This window comes from Callithrix jacchus, chromosome 8 (genome assembly GCF_049354715.1).
Source record: "Callithrix jacchus isolate 240 chromosome 8, calJac240_pri, whole genome shotgun sequence".
In the NCBI taxonomy this organism is placed as follows: domain Eukaryota; kingdom Metazoa; phylum Chordata; class Mammalia; order Primates; family Cebidae; genus Callithrix; species Callithrix jacchus.
In genome coordinates, this window is record NC_133509.1 from 138437999 (window position 1) to 138457590 (window position 19592).

A 19592-nucleotide genomic window follows, 5' to 3' on the forward strand; every position below is an offset into this window, starting at 1 on the left:
TCAGGATCTCGACCAAAGGCTGTCGGGGGGCTCCCGAAGGCCTCCTAGTGGGGTTCTCGGGGGACCGAAATGAGCGCACGAAGCTCGCGGGCCTGGGAGTGGAGCGGGGCGGGGGCCCAGCGGTGGCGGCAGCGGCAGCGGCCGGGCCTGCACCTTCCCCGGCCGCATTCCGGTCGGGAGAATAAGCCGCTCCAGCGCTCGGCCGCCACAGCTGCGGCGTCAGAGACACCCGGGCCTCGTGGCCCACCGCCCGTGCCACGCCCTGCCCCGAGCGCCCCGTCTCGCCCGCGTTTCAGCCGGGAGGCCCGCGGGGTCCTGCAGCATCACCCTCCTCCCTCTGACCGCCCACCTGACACCCAAACAGCTTCCGCGCCCCTCCGGTCCCTAGGTCGCCGAGCGCCTCCAGGGAGCTACCCAGCCTCAGTTTCCCCGGCCCCGGGCGGCGCGAGGGACGATGACGTCATGCAGGCGCGCGGCATTGTGGGGCAGGGCGAGGCGGGGCACCGCGGGAGCGAGACTGAGACGCCATTTTCGGCGGCGGGAGCGGCGCGGGCGGTCGAGCGGGACGGGCTGGGTCGGCGGGGCTGCGCTTGGCGACAGAAAGGACAGCGGCCGAGGATGCTGCGGGGCGGCTGCGCCGGCGCCCCTCGCTAGCGACCGCTGTTCCGCGCCTCAGGCGGCCGAGGCCGGCTCGGCGCGCAGTTGCTGCTCCGCGCACGCGCCCGGCGGCGCTCCTGGTGCTGACAGCGCGAGAGAGCGCGGCCCTCAGGAGCTGGACGGTGAGTCCCCGGCGTGCGCCCCGGGCCGCGGCCCCCTGCTCATCCTCTGCCCTGTCCCCGCCCGGCTTTGGGTCCCGGGTCCCGGCCCCCGTCGGTTCCCACCCCCGGTTGCGCTCCAGGTCCCCACCCCTGCTGGTCCGCGGCCCCTCGCAGGTGCAGGTTGGCTTCGCGTCCCCGGCCCCTTTCCCAGCCCCGGCTCCCGGCGCCGCGCGTCCTCCCCGTTCGCGTCCCACTGCAGGTTCCGGTACCCGGCCCCGCCCCGGCCCCGCCCCGGCCCCGCATCCCCGGCTCCGCATCCCCGGCTCGGCCCTGCTGCGGGCGGCGGTGGCCGTTCCCGGGGACAGCTGCGGACCCCGGGAGCCCGCGACGGGGGAGGTGACCGCCCCCGGGATCGAGGCGGGCGGGCGGGCGGGCGGCCGGCGGGGCTGGCTTTGTCCGATTCCTCCTCTTCCTTCCGCCCCCGCCTCTCGCGGCACCGCCCTGAGAGGACGCGCCTGTCATCCTCGCGGGCGGCTGGGGGCCCGGTCCCTGCCGAGAGCCGACTCCACCCCGCCTCTTTGGCGACCCCCTTTTTTTCAGTAACCAGATGCGAAACGTTTCAGGCGACCCTGGTCACCTAGGCTGGCGTTGCTCCGACTAAACTTGAAGCAGCCCCCGTCCTGGGATGCGCTTTCCGGGTAAAATTCGGTGCGCCCTTTTCCTTAAGAAAATTAAAATAAAGCGCTAAAAAAGTAAAATATATGCGTGATGGAGTGGATGGTTTTATAACTTAACATATGTAGGTCATTTCTAGTCATATTTGTACTAGGATTATTGCTGCCTGTTGTTTTAAGAATTTACGTATTAAGCGTTTGAAAAGGAATGCTTACAAAAAAAAATTTTTTTTTTTTTTTTTGTTATTTTTTTTGAGATGGAGCCTCACCCAGGCTGGAGTGCCAAAAGCGGGGAGATCTCGGCTCACTGCAACCTCCGCCTCCCAGGTTCAAGCGATTCTTCTGCCTCGGCCTCCGGAGTAGCTGGGACTACAGGCGGGCTTCATCACGCCTGGCTAATTTTTGTCTTTTTAGTAGAGATGGGGTTTCACCATATTGGCCAGGCTGGTCTCGAACTCCTGACCTTGTGATCCACCTGCCTTGGCCTTCCAAAGGGCTGGGATTACAGGTGTAGGCCACCATGCCCGTCCAAAAAAAAAAATTTTTTTTAAAAATGTGAGAACAAAAAAGTTGAGATAATACTATTTTAGGTGTTCTTTACACGGGCAATTGGATCTTTGATTCTTTGCGTCAAATTCTAAGGTCTTTTTTTCTGTACAGCATGACTAAGCCATTGATCAGAATCGGCTCAGAATGCATTGCACTAGTTTAGTGAAAAACACATATGGGAACTGGAACGACCTCCTTAAGTTCCCAAGTTACATTAGTGTCATGGTCTTGCTTCTTTGAGGGATTGTCAACAAGCCTGTTATGGTGAGAAATTTGACCTATTCTGTTTCCTAAATATTTGTGAGAATACCATGATACTAAATCTGAAGTGTATTTCAACTTGTGTGGAATTCCGTGTGGGAGGGTAGGCACTCTAAAGAGCCAGTGTCTCTCCAAGTCCTCAAAGAACGCAACATCATGTTGCAGTTGGGCCTGGCAGCCCTGTGCTGGCACTGAGTGCTGTGGAGGACCCAAGTGGTGACCTCTAACCTTACTGCAGCCTTGGCACACTTCACCTTGCCTAGCATTGTCTTAGAAAAGCATCCAGACGTGCACAGGAGTCAGGATAGTGTTTATCTCCAGCAAGGGGAGGGAATGACACTGGGGAGAGGCGCACAGTGTCTTAACTATTTCATAACAAAAAACTACAGTCATTTAAATTTATACATTTTTGAGACAGAGCTTTACTCTTGTAGCTCAGGCTGGAGTGCCATGGCGTGATCTCGACTCACCACAACTTCTGCCTTCCAAGTTCAAGCGATTCTCCTGCCTCAGCCTCCTGAGTAGCTAGCATTGCAAGCATGTGCCACCATGCCCGGCTAATTTTGTATATTTAGTAGAGATGGGGTATCTCTATTTTGGTCAGGCTGGTCTCAAACTCCTGACCTCAAGTGATCCACCCACCTTGGCCTCCCAAAGTGTTGGGGTTACAGGCATGAGCCACCTTGCCCAGCCTGTTTATACATTCTTAAGCATGTTTCTCAATGTTGGAAAAAAGTCAATGTGTCACTTTCTGTATAGGGCCATAAACTATCTTAAAACATACTTATCTAAAAGGAAAACTAGACTAGAAAAAAGTCAGATGAAATGTAGGATTAGTATAACTTGGAAACAGTAGGTAAGTGGAATGTTAGAAAGCAGATGGGCCGGGTGCGGTGGCTCACGCCTTTAATTCCAGCACTTTGGGGGGCCGAGGCGGGTGGATCACGAGGTCAAGAGATTGAGACCATCCTGGTCAACATGGTGAAACCTCATCTCTACTAAAAATACAAAAAATTAGTTGGGCACGGTGGTGCGTGCCTGTAATCCCAGCTACTCAGGAGGCTGAGGGAGGAGAATTGCCTGAACCCAGGAGGCGGAGGTTTCGGTGAGCCTAGATGGCGCCATTGCACTCCAGCCTGGGTAACAAGAGGGAAACTTTGTCTCAAAAGAAAAAAGAAAGCACTATCTATGTATGTGTGTATGTATTTATTTAGAGATGAGTCTCCCTCTGTCACTCAGGCTGGAGTGCAATGACTTGATCTCCACTCACTGCCATCTCTGCCTCCTGGGTTCAAGTGATTCTCCTGCCTCAGGTCCCCTACTAGCTGGGATTGCAGGCACCCATCATCACACCTGGCTAATTTTTTGTATTTTTAGTAGAGACGGGTTGGCCAGGCTGGTCTCGAACTCTTGACCTCAGGTGATCCATCTGCCTCAGCCTCCCAGTGTGCTGGGATTACAGGTGTGAGCCATTGTGCCTGGCCTGAAACCAGTATTTTATTTAACAAACAAGTGATCAATAATACACTCAAACGAGAGTATTTGGGAAGATTTAAATGTCAAATTTCAGGGCATAGAATAAAAATGACAAGCAAATTAAGATTGCAAATACTGTTGTTAATGTCTGTTGGGAACCAACTGAATGACAGGTGCTGTGTAGAGTAGTCAACGCTATGTTGATGAAAGAGCCGCTCTTGGCCGGGCGTGGTGGCTCACGCCTGTAACCCAAGCACTTCGGAGGCCAAGCTGGGCGGATCACCTGAGGTCAGGAGTTTGAGACCAGCCTGGCCATCATGATGAAACCCCATCTTTTTTTTTTTTTTAAGACAGGTTTCACCATGTTGGTCAGGCTGGTCTCAAACTCCTGACCTCAGGTGATCCGCCCAGCTTGGCCTCCGAAGTGCTTGGGTTGGCGTGAGCCACCATGCCTGGCCGAAACCCCGTCTTTACTAAAAATATAAAAATTAGCTGGGTGTGGTGGTACGTACCTATAATCCCAACTGCTTGATAGGCTGGGGCAGGAGAATCGCTTGAACTCGAGTGGTGGAGGCGGCAGTGGAGGTTGCATTGAACTGAGATCACGCTGTTGCACTCCAGCCTGGGCAAAAGAGTGAGACTCTGTCTCAAAAAAAAAAAAAAAAAAAAAAAAAAGGCTGCTGTCCGAGCTCCCAGGCTGGCCTGGACAGGTACCACAGACCAGGCTAAAGGCTGTGATGAGGGCACTGAAGAGGTGATTCTTTGCAGAAGAAAAGTATAAATCAGCTAGTGTCAGGGGGCCAGGGGGTGGGATTGGGATTTTGGGTCCTGTTTGGAGGCTGTACATCCGGGGGTCGTGCTGCCGTAGAGGGGCATGTTGGGAAGGGGGCGCAGGGGTGAGTGGAAAGATGAGGTTAGGAAGGGCCTTGAATGACTCCTTAAAAGGCTGCTTTCATTCTGAGGTTCACGAAGGAGGGTTGGCAGATTCTAAGGAGCCAGGTGACACTTGAGAAACAGCAGAGGCAGTGGTGGGGCAGGTGCTGTGAACTGGGATGAGATTAATTAGGAAGCCATTAACCCCAACTGAGGACTGCAAGCCTCAGAATTAGGGCGGTGACAGAAGGAACAGAGAAGCTAGATGAGGGGCAGGGGCTGGGCTGTGAGGGTTACAGTGGACCTGGTTTGGGACTGACTGGATTGGGGTAAGTGAGGAGCTGCAGGGAGGACTCTCGCAGAATGATCCTGTGAAACCTGAGTCAGGTCATTGTCACTCCTCTGTTAAAGCTTTTGTCAGTGTCCTCTGAGCACCCCGCCCTCTTTCCATCTTCCTGCTCTGGCCCTACGCAAGCACTTCCAGGCGCAAACCCACTCTTCAAGTGCTTAGCATTTCCTCACGTCAGCACATACTCCTTAGCCTCTGCCCTGCCTGATTTTTCTCCTTAGCACTCCTCACTATCTAAAATACCATATTATTATTATTTTTTGAGATGGAGTCTTGCTCTGTCTTGCAGTGACACGATCTCGGCTCAGTGCAACCTTCGCCTCCTGGGTTCAAGCGATTCTCCTGCCTCAGCATTCCAAGTAGTTGGGACTACAGGCATGCACTACCATGCCCAGCTAATTTTTGTATTTTTAATAGAGAGGGTATTTTACCATGTTGGCCAGGCTGGTCTCGACCTCCTGACCTCAAGTGATCTGCCTGCCTCAGCCTCCCAAAGTGCTGGGATTATAGGTGTGAGCCACTGTGCCCAGCCAATACTGTATTATTTTAATCATTTTCTTTTTTCTTTTTTTTTCGAGATGGAGTCTCGCTTTGTTGCCCAGGTTGGAGTGTAGCGGCGCTATCTCTGCTCACTGCAGCCTCCCCTCCTGGGTTCAAGCGATTTTCCTGCCTCAGCCTCCCAAGTAGCTGGGGGATTACAGGCACATGCCACCATGCCCAGATAATTTTTTTTTTTTTTTTTGAGACGGAGTTTCGCTCTTGTTACCCAGGCTGGAGTGCAATGGCGCGATCTCGGTGCACCGAAACCTCTGCCTCCTGGGTTCAGGCAATTCTCCTGCCTCAGCCTCCTGAGTAGCTGAATTTTTTGTATTTTTAGTAGGGACAGGGTTTCACCCTGTTAGCCAGGATGGTCTCGATCTGACCTCGTTATCCGCCCGCCTCAGCCTCCCGGAGTGCTGGGATTATAGGCACGAGCCACTGTGCAAAGCCATTTTCTTGTTTTTATTGTTTGTCTCTGCTTAACATTCATAATCTCCACAAGGGTGGGGAGTTTTGTCTCTTGTATTCGGTGTCAGTGCTTGACATGTAATAGGCACTTAATAAATGTTTGTTGAAGGAATGCATCTAGAATGACTTCCTCATCTGTAACTTGGTGACTCACTGCCTGGTGACACTCATCCAAGGAGGGAAAATGATGAGTTTGTTTTTGGATGTGTTAACTCTGAACTGCTGTGGGGCAGCCAGGTGGATTAGTGGGCAGCTGGAGATTCATGTTTGGCCCTCAAGACAGAGGCTGAGGCTGGAGGTACAGATTCCAGAGACCGCATCATATTGTGGAGCCAGTCAGGTGTGATGTCCACCTGGTAGAGATGGTGAATGATCTAAGAGGGAGAGGGCCCTGGGAAACCAGGAGGAAGGAGATATCAAATTGGCTAAGAAGTCAGGGAAGGGTTGGACTGAGAAGTCTATTGGATTTTGCTTCTAGGAGGTTACTAATGACCTTTCAGTTTTTGTTTTTTTTTAATATAGTTATATAGAGACAGGGGTCTCACTGTGTTGCCCAGGCTGGTCTTGAACTCTTGGGCTCAAGCCATCTGACTGCCTTGGCCTCCCAAAGTGTTGGGATTACAGGCTTGAGCCACTGCACCTGGCTTCAACCTTTTGCCTCTTTCCCGAGAATACCACCTCCTAAGGATGGAGGCTATTCAGAGATGACCTGCATTCATTCTCCCAAGGCATCCTTTGTGGCATTGTACTCTGTACAGTGAGCCTCTTAGTATACTCATGGATCAGAAATGAATTATGATTTTATTTTAGGTTTTTTTTTTTTTTTTTGAGATAAGAGTCTCACTTTTTCCCCAGGCTGGAGTGCAGTGGCGCAATCTCGGCTCACTGCAACCTCCATATCCTGGGTTCAAGCCATTCTCCTGCCTCAGCCTCCGGAGTAGCTGGGATTACAGGCGCTCACCACCATGCCCAGCTAATTTTTTTTTTTTTTTTTAGTAGAGATGGGGTTTCACCATGTTGGCCGGGATGCTTGATCTCTTAACCTCGTGATCTACCCATCTCGGCCTCCCAAAGTGCTGGGATTGCAGGTGTGAGCCACCCTGCCTGGCCGATTTTGTTTTAGTTTTAACTAATTTTTATAGACAGATGAAAGCAGTTTGAATTTGCAAAGTGCTGTCTGAACTGAAAACAACAAATATGGAGCAAACATGTTGAGCTGAGTTATGTGCATATGTGAAGTAGGTTACTTACTTGTTTCTGAAATATCTCAGTTACCTTCATTTAAACTGTGGATTGTTCCCTGACTTCAGTTGCATGACATGAATTTATGTTCAGCCCTCTCTGAATTTCACTATACTGCTTCTAAAACTGATCAGTGTTGTTTGCAGTGTTCCAGAGGAAGCAGGTACTGTAGACCTCGGGGTTGTGGTGCGTGTCTGCAGTTTCCATGACTTGGAAGGCTGAGGTGGGAGAATCATGGGAGCCTAGGAGTTCACAACTAGCCTGCGCAATACAGTGTGACCTTGTTTCTGTTCTGTTCTTTTTTTTTTGAGACGGAGTTTCGCTCTTGTTACCCAGGCTGGAGTGCAATGGTGAGATCTCGGCTCACCGCAGCCTCCGCCTCCTGGGTTCAAGCAATTCTCCTGCCTCAGCCTCCCGAGTAGCTGGGACTACAGGCACGCGCCACCACGCCCAGCTAATTTTTGTATTTTTAGTAGAGACGGGGTTTCACTATGTTGACCAGGATGGTCTCGATCTCTTGACCTTGTGATCCACACGCCTTGGCCTCCCAAAGTGCTGGGATTACAGGCGTGAGCCACTGCGACCTTGTTTCTTAAAAATATAAATAAATAAAAAAGGGGAAAACAGTTACTGTTACTGGCATTCTACGGTTGAGGAAATTTTTTTTTAATTGTTTTTTTGAGATGTAGTTTCGCTTTTTTGCCCACCTGGGGTGCAATGACATGATCTTGGCTCAATGCAACCTCTGTCTCCCAGGTTCAAGCGATTCTCTTGCCTCAGCCTCCTGAGTAGCTGGGATTACAGGTGTGCACCACGACACCCGGCTAATTTTATATTTTTAGTAGAGACGGGGTTTCTCCATGTTGGTCAGGCTGGTCTCGAACTCCTGACCTTAGGTGATCCACCCGCCTTGGCCTCCCAAAGTGCTGGGATTACAGGCGTGGGCCACCATGCTCAGGTGTTGAGGAATTTGAGGGTGAGAGGGGAAGTTGCTGAAAGCAAAGTTACACAGCTGTGAATTCATGATTCTAACTCAGTTTTTGTGCTTCCGCAGTTAAAGGTTGCATTGCCCTGCAGTACTTAAAGCTGCGGCCTCACATGAATCGTGATAACGCTGTTTAATCCTGTAATTACTTTTACTTGGGAAAACCTTGCACCACTTTCAATTTTTTTCAAAGATATACCATTTTAACCATTGATAAGTACACAATTCAGTAGTGTTAAGGATATGCATTGCTGTGCCACATCTCTGGAACCCGTACATCTGGCAGTACTGAGACTATGGCCCCTAAATACGGATACGTCCTCCTCCCTCGCCCTCCCTTTGGTGACCGTCTTTTCTACTTTGTTTCTGTGATTGTGACTACTTTCCATACTTTGAGTGGAGACATGCAGTATTTCTCCTTTTGTGTCTGGCTTACTTAACTTAGCATCATGTCCTCAAGGTTCATATGTCATTTCCATTCTCTTTAAAACATTTTTAGTATGGTGTTAGTTTCCCAATTACCATATAACAAATTATTGCAAACTTAGCAGCTTAAAATTGTCCCCATTGATTATCTCAGTTTCTGTGGTGAGGAGTCCTGGCACGCCTAGCTGGGCACTCTGCTCAGGGCCCACAGGACTGCAGTCGTGTGGCTGCGGATTCTCTTAGGGAGCTTGGGTGCTCCTGTGGTTGTGACAATTCAGTTTTTTGACAGTACAACTGGTGTCCTTTCCTTGCTAGCTGGCTTAGCTTCTAGAGTTGGCCATATTGTGCCCTATGGCCTGCTCTAACCTTCAAAGCCAGCAGTGGGAAATCTCCCTTACTCTGGATTCCTCTGTCTGAGACCACTAGACCTGTATTTAAAGGGCTCATGTGAATAGGTCAGGCCCACCTGTATAATCACCCTGTCTTTAGGTCAGCTGATTGGGGACCTTAATTACATCTGCAGAATCCCTTAGCACCTGTTCCTAACTTAGTGGGTAATGGAATAACCAGGAGAAGGTATACCTACCCAGTTTAATCTGCCTACCACATCTCACAGTTTTATTGTTAGCAAAAGAAAACCAGGTGTAACCATCTTTCAGTTAACATCAGAGTAATAGTTGGTAAATACAGAATTAAATTTTAGGCAACTTTAAAAATTTTGAAATGTTATTTATCTACAGTGAAATCTGAAGTCTAAGTATACCATCCAGTCAGTTTTTGATTTTTATTTTTTGAGAGAGGGTCTCACTTTGTCACTCAGGCTGGAAGGCAGTGGTGCCCTCAGGGCTTATTGCAGCCTTGACCTCCTGGCTCACCGTCTTGAGTAGCAGGGACTGCAGGCATACACCACCATGTCCGGTTAATTTTAAATTGTAGAGATGGGGTCTCACTCTGTTGCTTAGGCTGGTCTTAAACTCCTGGGCTCAAATATTTCTCCTGCCATGGCCTCCCAAAGAGCTGGGATTACAGGTGTAAGCCACTGTGGGTCCATTCAGTTTTGATGTATTCATATCAAGGTACAGCCCAGAAACTTCCGTTAAGTCCCTTGTCAATCGTCAGTCATTGCCCCTCCAAGCGACACTGATGCGGTTTCTATCAGCACAGGTTTAGTTTGCCCATTCCAGAATTTCATATCAATGAGATTATATGCGGTGTATTTTTTCCGTCCAGCTTCTTTCCTTCAGTATAATATTTTTGGAATCTACTGGTTGCATCAGCGGCATGTTCCTTTCTGTTCCTGCGTGGTGTTCCGTCATATGACTATGCTACGGGTAAGCCATTCTCCTCCAGATGCACGTGCACGGGCTTGCTCCTTCTTATACAAAACTCTGTGAACACACATTTTCCTTTCTTTTCTTTTTTTTTTTTTGAGATGGAGTTTGCCCAGGCTGGAGTGCAAGGTGTGATCTTGGCTCACTGCAACCTCAGCCTCCTGGGTTCAAGTGATTCCCCTGCCTCAGCCTCTCGAGTAGCTGGGATCACAGGCATGTGCCACCACGCCTGGCTAATTTTGTATTTTTAGAAGAGATGGGGTTTCTCCATGTTGGTCAGAGAACTGCTGGTCTTGAACTCCTAACCTCAGGTGATCCACCCGCCTCAGCCTCCCAAAGTGCTGGGATTACAGGTGTGAGCCACCTCGCCCAGCTGTGTGATTAACTTTTAAAGAAACTGCTGCCGGCTTTCCAAAGTGGCTGCGTAATGTTTTGATCCCACAAGCAGTGAGAGTGTTCTGGTCACTTCACGTCCTCCCATATTTGGTACTGCCTGTCTTTTTCATCTGAGCCAGTCTAGTAGTAGATGTATAGTGGCATCTCGTTAGGTTTTTTTTTTTTTTTTTTTGAGATGGAGTCTCACTCTGTTGCCCAGACCGGAGGGCAGTGGCGCAGTCTTGGTTTACTGGAACCTCCGCTTCCCGGGTTCAAGTGATTCTCCTGCTTCAGCCTCCCAAGTAGCTGGACTACAGGTGCCGGTCTGAAGTGCAATGGCGTGATCTTGGCTCACTGCAACCTCTGCCTCCCAGGTTCAAGCAATTCTCCTGCCTCACTGTCCTGAGTAGCTGGGACTACAGGTGCCTGTCACCGTGCCTGGCTAATTTTTGTACTTTTATTAGAGATGGGGCTTCACCATGTTGGCCACGCTGGTCTGGAACTCCTGACCTCAAGTGATCTGCCCACCGTGGCCTCTTAAGTGCTGGGATTACAGGTGTGAGCCACTGTGCCCATCCCCTGGGTTCTCTTTTTTAAGGGCACGAATCCTACCATGAGGGCTCCCTCATGGCCTAATCACCTCTTAAAGGCCCCACCTCCTAAAAGCATTACTCTGGGCATTAGAATTTCAACATGTGAATTGGGATGAGGGGCACACACTGATTACATTGCAGTAACCCTGATAGTTTTGAGACATGCGGATGAGGTATTTTGTACAATGTCCTTAGATTTGGGTTTGTCTGATATTTTTCCCATGGTTAAGACAGGGTTATGAGTTTTTAGGAGAAAGACCACTGGCTCCTAACTTTGGATTCTGATTACCAAGACTCCTTGGAGTAATGGGTGATTCTAGGGCTGGGGCAGGGAAAATACAAGATGAGCCTGAAGCTTCTTCTAGTGTTTGAAATTAAGAACTTGCTAAAAAATAAAGGATGGGAACATGAAGGGACACGAGAATCAATTGAAAGAGCTCCCACTGACAAAAGCTGGAACAAATTGAACAATAAATAATGTAGGAATTTTAATAATTAATATTTTATAGCCAGGCGCAGTGACTCACACCTGTTATCTCAGCACTTTGGGACGCTGAGGCTGGCAGATTACCTGAGGTTGGGAGTTCAAGACCAGCCTCACCAACATGGAGAAACCCTGTCTCTACTAAAAATACAAAAATATCTGGATGTGGTGGTGCACGCTTGTAATCCCAGCTACTTGGGAGGCTGAGGCAGGAGAATTGCTTGAACGCGGCAGGTGGAGGTTGCGGTGAGCAGAAGATCGTGCCATTGCACTCTAACCTGGGCAAAAAGAGCAAAACTTCGTCTCAAAAAAAAAATTAGTATTTATCACTTAAAGTATAAAATAAATATTTCCAAGTCCATATTGCTATACATGATCAAATTAATAAATGAGCAAAGAGAGAAAGAATAGACTGATCTCCCTTACAGAAGAATTCCAAATAATGGTTGATTCCCCTTGGAGTGTAGGCTGTACTTAGTGACTTGCTTCTTAAGAGTATGGAGTGGGATGAGTGTGTCTGGGGGTGTTGATGGTGGTAATCTCACTACAGTGGCTGAGTCTGCAAATGCTGCCTGAGCTAAGGGATCAAGGCTGACAGATTAGTTGTAAATCATGTTGTTGGCACATGCCTTTGATAGAATTGTTGATGAAAAGATTCAAACTCTGTGAAATATTTAAAAATACTTATTCTGAGCCAAATATGAATGACCATGGCCCATGACACAACCCTCAGAAGTCTTGAGAACATGTGCCCAAGGTGGTCTGGTGCAGCTTGGTTTTACACATTTTAGAGAGGCATGAGACCTCAATCAAATACATTTAAGAAATACATTGGTTGGCCGGGCACGGTGGCCCATACCTGTAATCCCAGCACTTTGGGATTTGAGGCAGGCAGATCATTTGAGGTCACATGTTCCAGACCAGCCTGGCCATCATGGTGAAACCCTGTCTCTACTAAAAATACAAAAAGTAGCCAGGCGTGGTGAGTACCTGTAACCCAGGTGCTTGGGAGGCTGAGGCAGCAGATTCACTTGAGCCTGGGAGGCAGAGGTTGCAGTGAGTTGAGATTGTGCCACTGTACTCCATCCTGGGCCACAGCCTCTGTCTCAAAAAAAAGAAATACATTGGGTTTGGTCCAGAAAGGCAGGACAATTCAAAGCTGGAGGGGGGTGGGGTGGGGGGAGGCTTCCAGGCTGTAGGTGAATTTAAACATTTTCTGGTTGACAATTGGTTGAGTTTGTCTAAAGACCTGCGATTGACAGAAAGGGAATATTCAGGTTAAGATAAAGATTATGGAGACCAAAGTTCTTTTGAAGTCTTTTTCTTGTTTTTGACAGTCTTGCTCTGTTGCCCAGGCTGCAGTGCCATGGTACGATCTTGGCTCATTGCAACCTCTGCCTCCTGGGTTCAAGTGATTCTCCTGCCTCAGCCTCCCGAGTAGCTGGAATTACAGGCACCTGCCACCACACCCAGCTAATTTTTGCATTTTTAGTAGGGACGGTTTTGTGGTGTCCAGCCCTACAGGGCTTTGAGCCCCTCTCTGCTGGTGTGGAGACGGGAAACTGTAGAAATAAAAGTCACAAGACACAGAGATAGAGAAAAGGGAGTTTGGGCCCAGGGGTTCATTTCCAACCAAAGCTCAGTGTCTGGCAGTGGCCCTGAGTGTCTGCACGCTCTGACCTTTACTGAGTACAAGAAGTGGGGCAGGACAGGTAGGGCGTGGTGCAAAGTGCAGAGTCGGGCAGTGGCCCTGAGTGTCTGCACGCTCTGACCTTTACTGAGTACAGGACGGGGGGCAGGACAGGTAGGGCGTGGTGCAAAGTGCAGAGTCAGGCAGTGGCCCTGAGTGTCTGCACGCTCTGACCTTTACTGAGTACAAGACAGGGGGCAGGACAGGTAGGGCGTGGTGCAAAGCTGGGGACAGGGCAGGTAGGGCATGGCCTTGGTGGTCGGTGATAGGGTCAAGTGCATCACCTCTCATATAGGTAGGGATCCAAGGCTTTCTAGTAGCTGAGGTGAGGTTAAGGAGCATAAAGCGTCAGCACTTTTCCATACTTGTCAAGAAAGAACAAAGACTTTAAATTACTTTTACTGATTATCTCTTCTAAGAAAAAAGGAACGAGGTGCAGAAGCGGAACATGAGTGAATATGGAACGTGACCACTGAAGCACAGCATCACATAGAGACAGTTAAGCTCCCACAGGTCTGGGTCTACGGCAAGGGCTTGGAGGAATGGAGTTTTCTCCTAACTCCCCCCAGGAAGGAGATGTTTCTGCCATCTTGCACGTCTCCTTCCCTAGCTAGCTAAACAGTCGGTGCTTTCCCAGCGCTAGCAGCACAAAGCCGAGGCTCCCGGCAGCAGCCCTTACACAGGCGTGACAGAGGGCTTAAAGCATTTTGCCTTAGGGTCATTCCTTTCACAGTGTCACCCCAGGTTTACACTTTGTGACCTGAAAGGCGCTAGTAAAAGAACTGGGATCACCTATGAATAACTAAGATCACCTGTGAATAACTACTGTGGTTCTATCTCTAGCTATTTTCTTCTTCATTATTTATATAGAAATAGGCTGAGGCTTCTGGCTCCTACCTGGGCACTTCCGGGTCTCCCCACCACAGGGTTTCACCATGTTTGCCAGAGTGATCTTGAACTCCTGACCTCAAGTGTTTCGCCCACCTCGGCCTCCCAAAGTGCTGGGATTACAGGTGTGAGCCATTCCCGTCCGTCAGAATTTTGAAAGCATTTGTTTAATTTCCTTTTGCTTCCAATGTGGCTGTTGAGAATCCTAAAGTTATTCTCAATTCTTTCTATGTGACCTATTTTTTTTCCTCTCTCTCTGGAAGTATAGAGAATATTCTTTGGGGCTGGGTGTGTAGCTGATGCCTATAATCCCAGCACTTTGGGAGGCTGAGGTGGGAGGATCATTTGAGCCCAGGACTTTGAGACCATTCTGGGCAATATAGGGAGACCCTGTCTCTACTGAAAAAAACAATAATAATCTTCTTTTGTCATCATAATGTTTTCTTAGAACAATTTTTTTTTGGTTAAGTCCTTCCTTCAGAATAGTACCTTGCATAAAATGGGGGTTCAGTAAACATTTGTTTGGCAAATGGAAGGATATTACTCTTTGGGAGCTGGCCAGATTTCTCAGGAAAATTTACCCTTCTCTTTTTCAGAGGCCAAGACTGGGCTGCCATACCAGGTCTACACACCAAGTGGTGACTGAGAGTTGGGTATCTCCCAGGTTCCCTCTGGGGCTGCCTAGCTCAATTGTGCATTTCCTGCCGTACTTGTAGTGGACATCGCAGTCCCACTTCTCAGTTTAAAGCAGCAACCTAATGTAGTTGTGTGTCTGTTATGCTCAGTGTTGGGGACACGTTCTGAGAAAATGCATTGTAAAGTGATTTCGTTGGGGGAACATCAAGGAGTACATTAACACAAACCTAGATACGATAGCCCACTGCACGCTAGGCCATGTGGTGTGGCCCATTGCTCCTAGGCTAGAAACCTGTAGAGCATGTGGCTGTAGTGAACACTAGGCAACTGTAACAGTGCTAAATACCTGTACAACTAAACATATCCAAATATGGAGAACATACAGTCAAAAGAGATGTTATAATCTTACGGGACCACTGTCAAATATGAGGTCCCTCATTGACCAAAATGTCATTCACTGCACATGACTATTTTACAGAATTGTCTACTCTGAATTTGTCAGTTTCCTATTTCTATCAGGGAGTTAGTTAAAACTCCCAAGGCCTTCTCTTTTAGTTATTAGTGTGATAGAGTAAGTGAAATATCACTCTTCTCATAAAGGACAGATTAAAAGGACAGTTTTAGTGTGTAATAAGGACTGTTTTCTGAGACAGTGTCTTGCTCTGTCGCCCAGGCTGGAGTTCAGTGGCATGACCGTGGCTCATGCAGCCTTCAACTCCTGGGCTCAAGCGATCCTCCCACTTCAGCCGTCCACGTAGCTGGGAGTACAGACACATACCACCATGCCATCTAATTTTTAACTTTTTAATTAAAATATCATGTGTACATCTATACGTGTGTGTATATATATTTCAGACAAGGTCGCACTTTGTCACCCAGGCTGAAGTGCAGTGGCACAGTCATGGCTCACTGCAGCCTTGAACAACTGTAGCATGCATCTTTATGCCTAGCTAATTGTTTTCTTTTATTTTTTGAAGAAATTCGATCCCACTATGTTACCCAGGCTGGTCTTGAACTCATGGGTTCAAGCAGTCTTTCTGCTTCAGCCTCCCAAGTAGCTAGGCACCACCATGCCTAGCTAATTTTTTTGTTTTTTGTATAGATGTTTTTTGCATAGCGTCTTGCTATGTTGCCTAGGCTGGTCTTGAATTCCTGGGTTCAAGTAATCCTCCCGTCTCGGCCTCCCAAAGTACTGCGATTACACACGTCAGCCACTGTTCCCAGCATAAGAGCTGTTTCTCTTTTGCATATTACCTCTGCTTGGATTACTTTAGAGTAGAGGTAAAGCAACTGAATATACAAATTAATATTTATGTCTGGTGTTTTTGTCAGAGCTGAGTGATGGAATGTTAGTTGTAGTCTGTATATTAGGTATTATTGCTTGCCATCTCTTCAGTTACATAGGTACAAATCCTTACCTGTCAATAGGATGTTGAATAATACAGGCATGCTACAGTTACTTTGTCTATCCGAACTGTTAAGCCTTATTTCAAGTTTGAGCATGCGTTTTTTAAATTACTTTTTTTTTTTTTTTTGAGATGGAGTCTCCAGGTTGGAGTGCAGTGGTGTGATCTTGGCTCACTGCAACCTCTGCCTCCCGGGTTCAAGCAGTTCTCCTGTCTTAGCCTCCCGAGTAGCTGGGACTACAGGTGTGCACCACCATGCCCTGCTATTTTTTGTGTTTTTTTTTTTTTTTTTTTTTTTTTGAGATGGAGTCTCGCTCTGTTGTCTAGCCTGGAGTGCAGTGGCACGACCTTGGCTCACTGTAACCTCTGCTTCCCGGGTTCAAGTGATTCTCTTGCCTCAGCCTCCTGAATAGATGGGATTACAGGCACACTCCACCATGCCCAGCTAATTTTTGTATTTTTAGTAGAGACGGGGTTTCACCACATTGGCCAGGCTGGTCTTGAACTCCTGACCTCGTGATCTGCCCACCTTCCAAAGTGCTGGGATTACAGGCGCGAGCCACCATGCCCAGCCTTGTATTTTTTTTCAGTAGAGACAGGGTTTCGCCATGTTGACCAGGCCTGGTCTTGAACTCCTGACTTCAGGTGATCTGCCTGCCTTGGCCTCCCAAAATGCTGGGATTAAAGGCGTGGGCCACTGTGCCCGCCCCGAAACTTTCTTGTTATTGTTTCTTATGTTTCCAAAAGGCAGGTAAGCCTTTTGAAAGGATAGCATTTCCTCATTTCTATCCCATTGGGTAGTTTGTAAAAGATATGTTTATTTGTATCATTTTTCAAATGACATTTAAAAAAGAGTCAAACTTGTTTTATTTCTAGGTTACAAAATGGTACAGAGAGGATTTTAAAATTTATTTTTATTTTTTACTCCTGGCAAGTTACGATACAGGTATTTAATCAGAGGTCCTAATGTGGAGCCTGACAGGATAGGTTCTTAACATTGTCAGTTTATGTCCTCACGATAGGTAGCATGAAAGAACGATTGAAGTAAACCTTTGGACATGAGGCTCCTGGCCAGGCACTGTGGGCTCATTTCTGTAATCCCAGATTTTGGGAGGCCGAGGTGGACAGTTCTCTTGAAGGGGTTGGAGACCAGCCTGGCAACATGACAAGACCTTGTCTCTACAAAAAAAAAAAAAAAAAAAAAAAAAAAAAAAGAAAAGAAAATTAGCCAGGCTTGGTGGTGCGCACCTGTAGTCCCAGCTACTTGGGAGACTGAGGTGGGAGATCACTTGAGCCCAGGAGTTGGAGGCTGCACTGAACCAAGATCATTCCACTCTGCACTTCAGTCTGGGTGACAGAGTAAGACCCTGTCTCAGAAAAAAAAGGAGAATCATGTATGTTAAAAATACATGTCAAAATGGCATAGTCTGCTGAGTGTGGTGGCTTAAGCCTTTAATCCCAGCACTTTGGGAGGCTGAAGCAGGCAGATCACCCGAGCTCAGGAGTTTGAGACCAGCCTGAGCAACATGGTGAAACTCTGTCTCCACTAAAAATACAAAAATTAGCCGGGCATGAGGGCGCATGCCTGTAGTCCCAGGATGCAGAAGCTACCCCAGGATGTAGAAGTTGCAGTGAGCCGAGATAGAGCCACTGCACTCCAGCCTGGGCAATGGAGTGAGATCTTGCCTGAAAAAAACAAAAACAGGGCTCAGTGGCAAGTACCCGTAGTCGTAGCTCCCTGGGAGGCCGAAGGTGGAGGGTTGCTTGAGTCTAGGAGTGTAAGTGCAGCCTGGGCAACATAGCAAGACCCCCATCTCTAAAAGAAAAAAGCATGAAAACCATGATACTATGTAATTGTAAAAATTGAGTCACTATTTAATGGAAACAAAATAAGTTCTACAATGAAAATAACAAGTTATAGGGTTTTTTTGGTCTTCATTATGTTAGGTAGTGACTTAGAATCTGCAGACACAGTACATAATTTGTTAGGTGCCTGGTGCAATAGCTCATACCTATAATTTCAGCCCTTTGGGAGGCCAAGGTGGTAGGATCACTGGAACCCAAGAGTTTAAGGCCAGCCTGGGCAACACAGTGAGACCCCATTTCAAGAAAAGAATTTGTTAGGTTTACTTGAATCCTGAGGCCTTCAGTTCAGTAGGGTGTTGAACAGGGTTACAGAGATTTGACCCTAAGAAGGGCTTCTTGTGTTTTAGGAGCTTAATTCAGAGGTTAGATGTACCAGGTTTTACACTGGAGACTTTGCATTGAGTTATTTTGGTCTCACAAAGTAAATACTGGAACTTTAAATAGAACTTTTTTTTTTTTTTGAGACGGAGTTTCGCTCTTGTTACCCAGGCTGGAGTGCAATGGCGCGATCTCGGCTCACTGCAACCTCCGCCTCCTGGGTTCAGGCAATTCTCCTGCCTCAGCCTCCTGAGTAGCTGGGATTACAGGCACGCGCCACCATGCCCAGCTAATTTTTGTATTTTTAGTAGAGACGGGGTTTCACCATGTTGACCGGGATGGTCTCGATCTCTTGACCTCGTGATCCACCCGCCTCAGCCTCCCAAAGTGCTAGGATTACAGGCTTGAGCCACCGCGCCTGGTCTATTTTTTTTTTGTAGAAATAAAAGTGTAATAAACGGCTGGGCACCGTGGTTCACGACCATAAACCTAACACTTTGGGAGGCTGAAGCAGGCGATTCACTGGAGGTCAGGACCTCCAGCCTGACCAACATGGTGAAACCCTGTTTCTACTAAAAATAGAAAAATTAGCTGGGCATGGTGGCACAAGCCTGAAATCTCAGCTACTTGAGCGGCTGAGGCAGGAGAATTGCTTGAACCTGGGAGGCAGAGGTTGCAGTGAGCCAAAATCACGTCATTACACTCCAGCCTGGGTGACAAAAGCAAAACTCTGTCTCAAAAAAAAAAAAGGAATAAATAAAAGCATAATTTAAAAAATCCATTGTTAGAATAACCTGGGGCCAGAAAGCTTTTGTGTCAGTCACAGGGAAAGTGGGAAGGGAGTATTTTTAAGCCTGTACTATGTTCTAGGTCAGGTAGGTATTGATTCCACTTGACTTACAGGGAGATTGAGCCTCAACAAGTCCCAGGGTAGGTGAGAGGAAGATGCAGTACCTCCAAAAGCTGCTTCATTCATTCATTGCACACACCTTTATTGCGTTCCCGTGGGGTGTCAGGCATTGTTCTGGCTGATTTCCTTGTTCCATTGAATCATCTCCAGGCATACATAGCAGAAGAAGTTGGAAGATGGTCCAGGGATGATATGATTTATAGGCTGGCAAAATGTTTGAGTCAACTTAGATTTTTTTTTTTTTTGAGACAGAGTCTTGCTCTGTCACCAGGTTGAAGTGCAGTGGCACAATCTCGACTCACTGCAACCTCCACCTCCTGGATTCAAGCGATTCTTCTGCCTCAGCCTCCCGAGTAGCTGGGATCACAGGCGTGCGCCACCATGCCCAGCTAATTTTTTTTGTATTTTTAGTAGAGATGGGGTTTTACCGTGTTGGCCAGAGTGGTCTCGATCTCTGGACCTTGTGATCCGCCCACCTCGTCCTCCCAAAGTGC

At 48.1% G+C, this 19592-nt stretch overlaps 1 protein-coding gene across 50 annotated transcripts in view; it reads left to right on the forward strand.

Moving 5' to 3' along the window:
- The first annotated feature begins 527 nt into the window (after positions 1 to 527).
- Positions 528 to 19592, forward strand: part of KLC1 (kinesin light chain 1) — a 67856-nt gene continuing 48791 nt past the window's right edge. For 24 of the 50 annotated variants that reach the window (XR_013521614.1, XM_009006607.5, XM_009006615.5 and 21 more), the window contains exons 1-2: positions 528 to 779; positions 1359 to 1466. Coding sequence is in view for 23 of the 50 variants with exons in the window: in XM_009006607.5 (XP_009004855.1) it covers positions 1444 to 1466 (23 nt within the window). In the remaining 27 variants the exon portion in view is untranslated. The remainder of the gene's footprint in view (positions 780 to 1358; positions 1467 to 19592) is intronic. The other 26 variants (XR_013521615.1, XM_078335835.1, XM_078335844.1 and 23 more) reach the window with 2 other exon arrangements.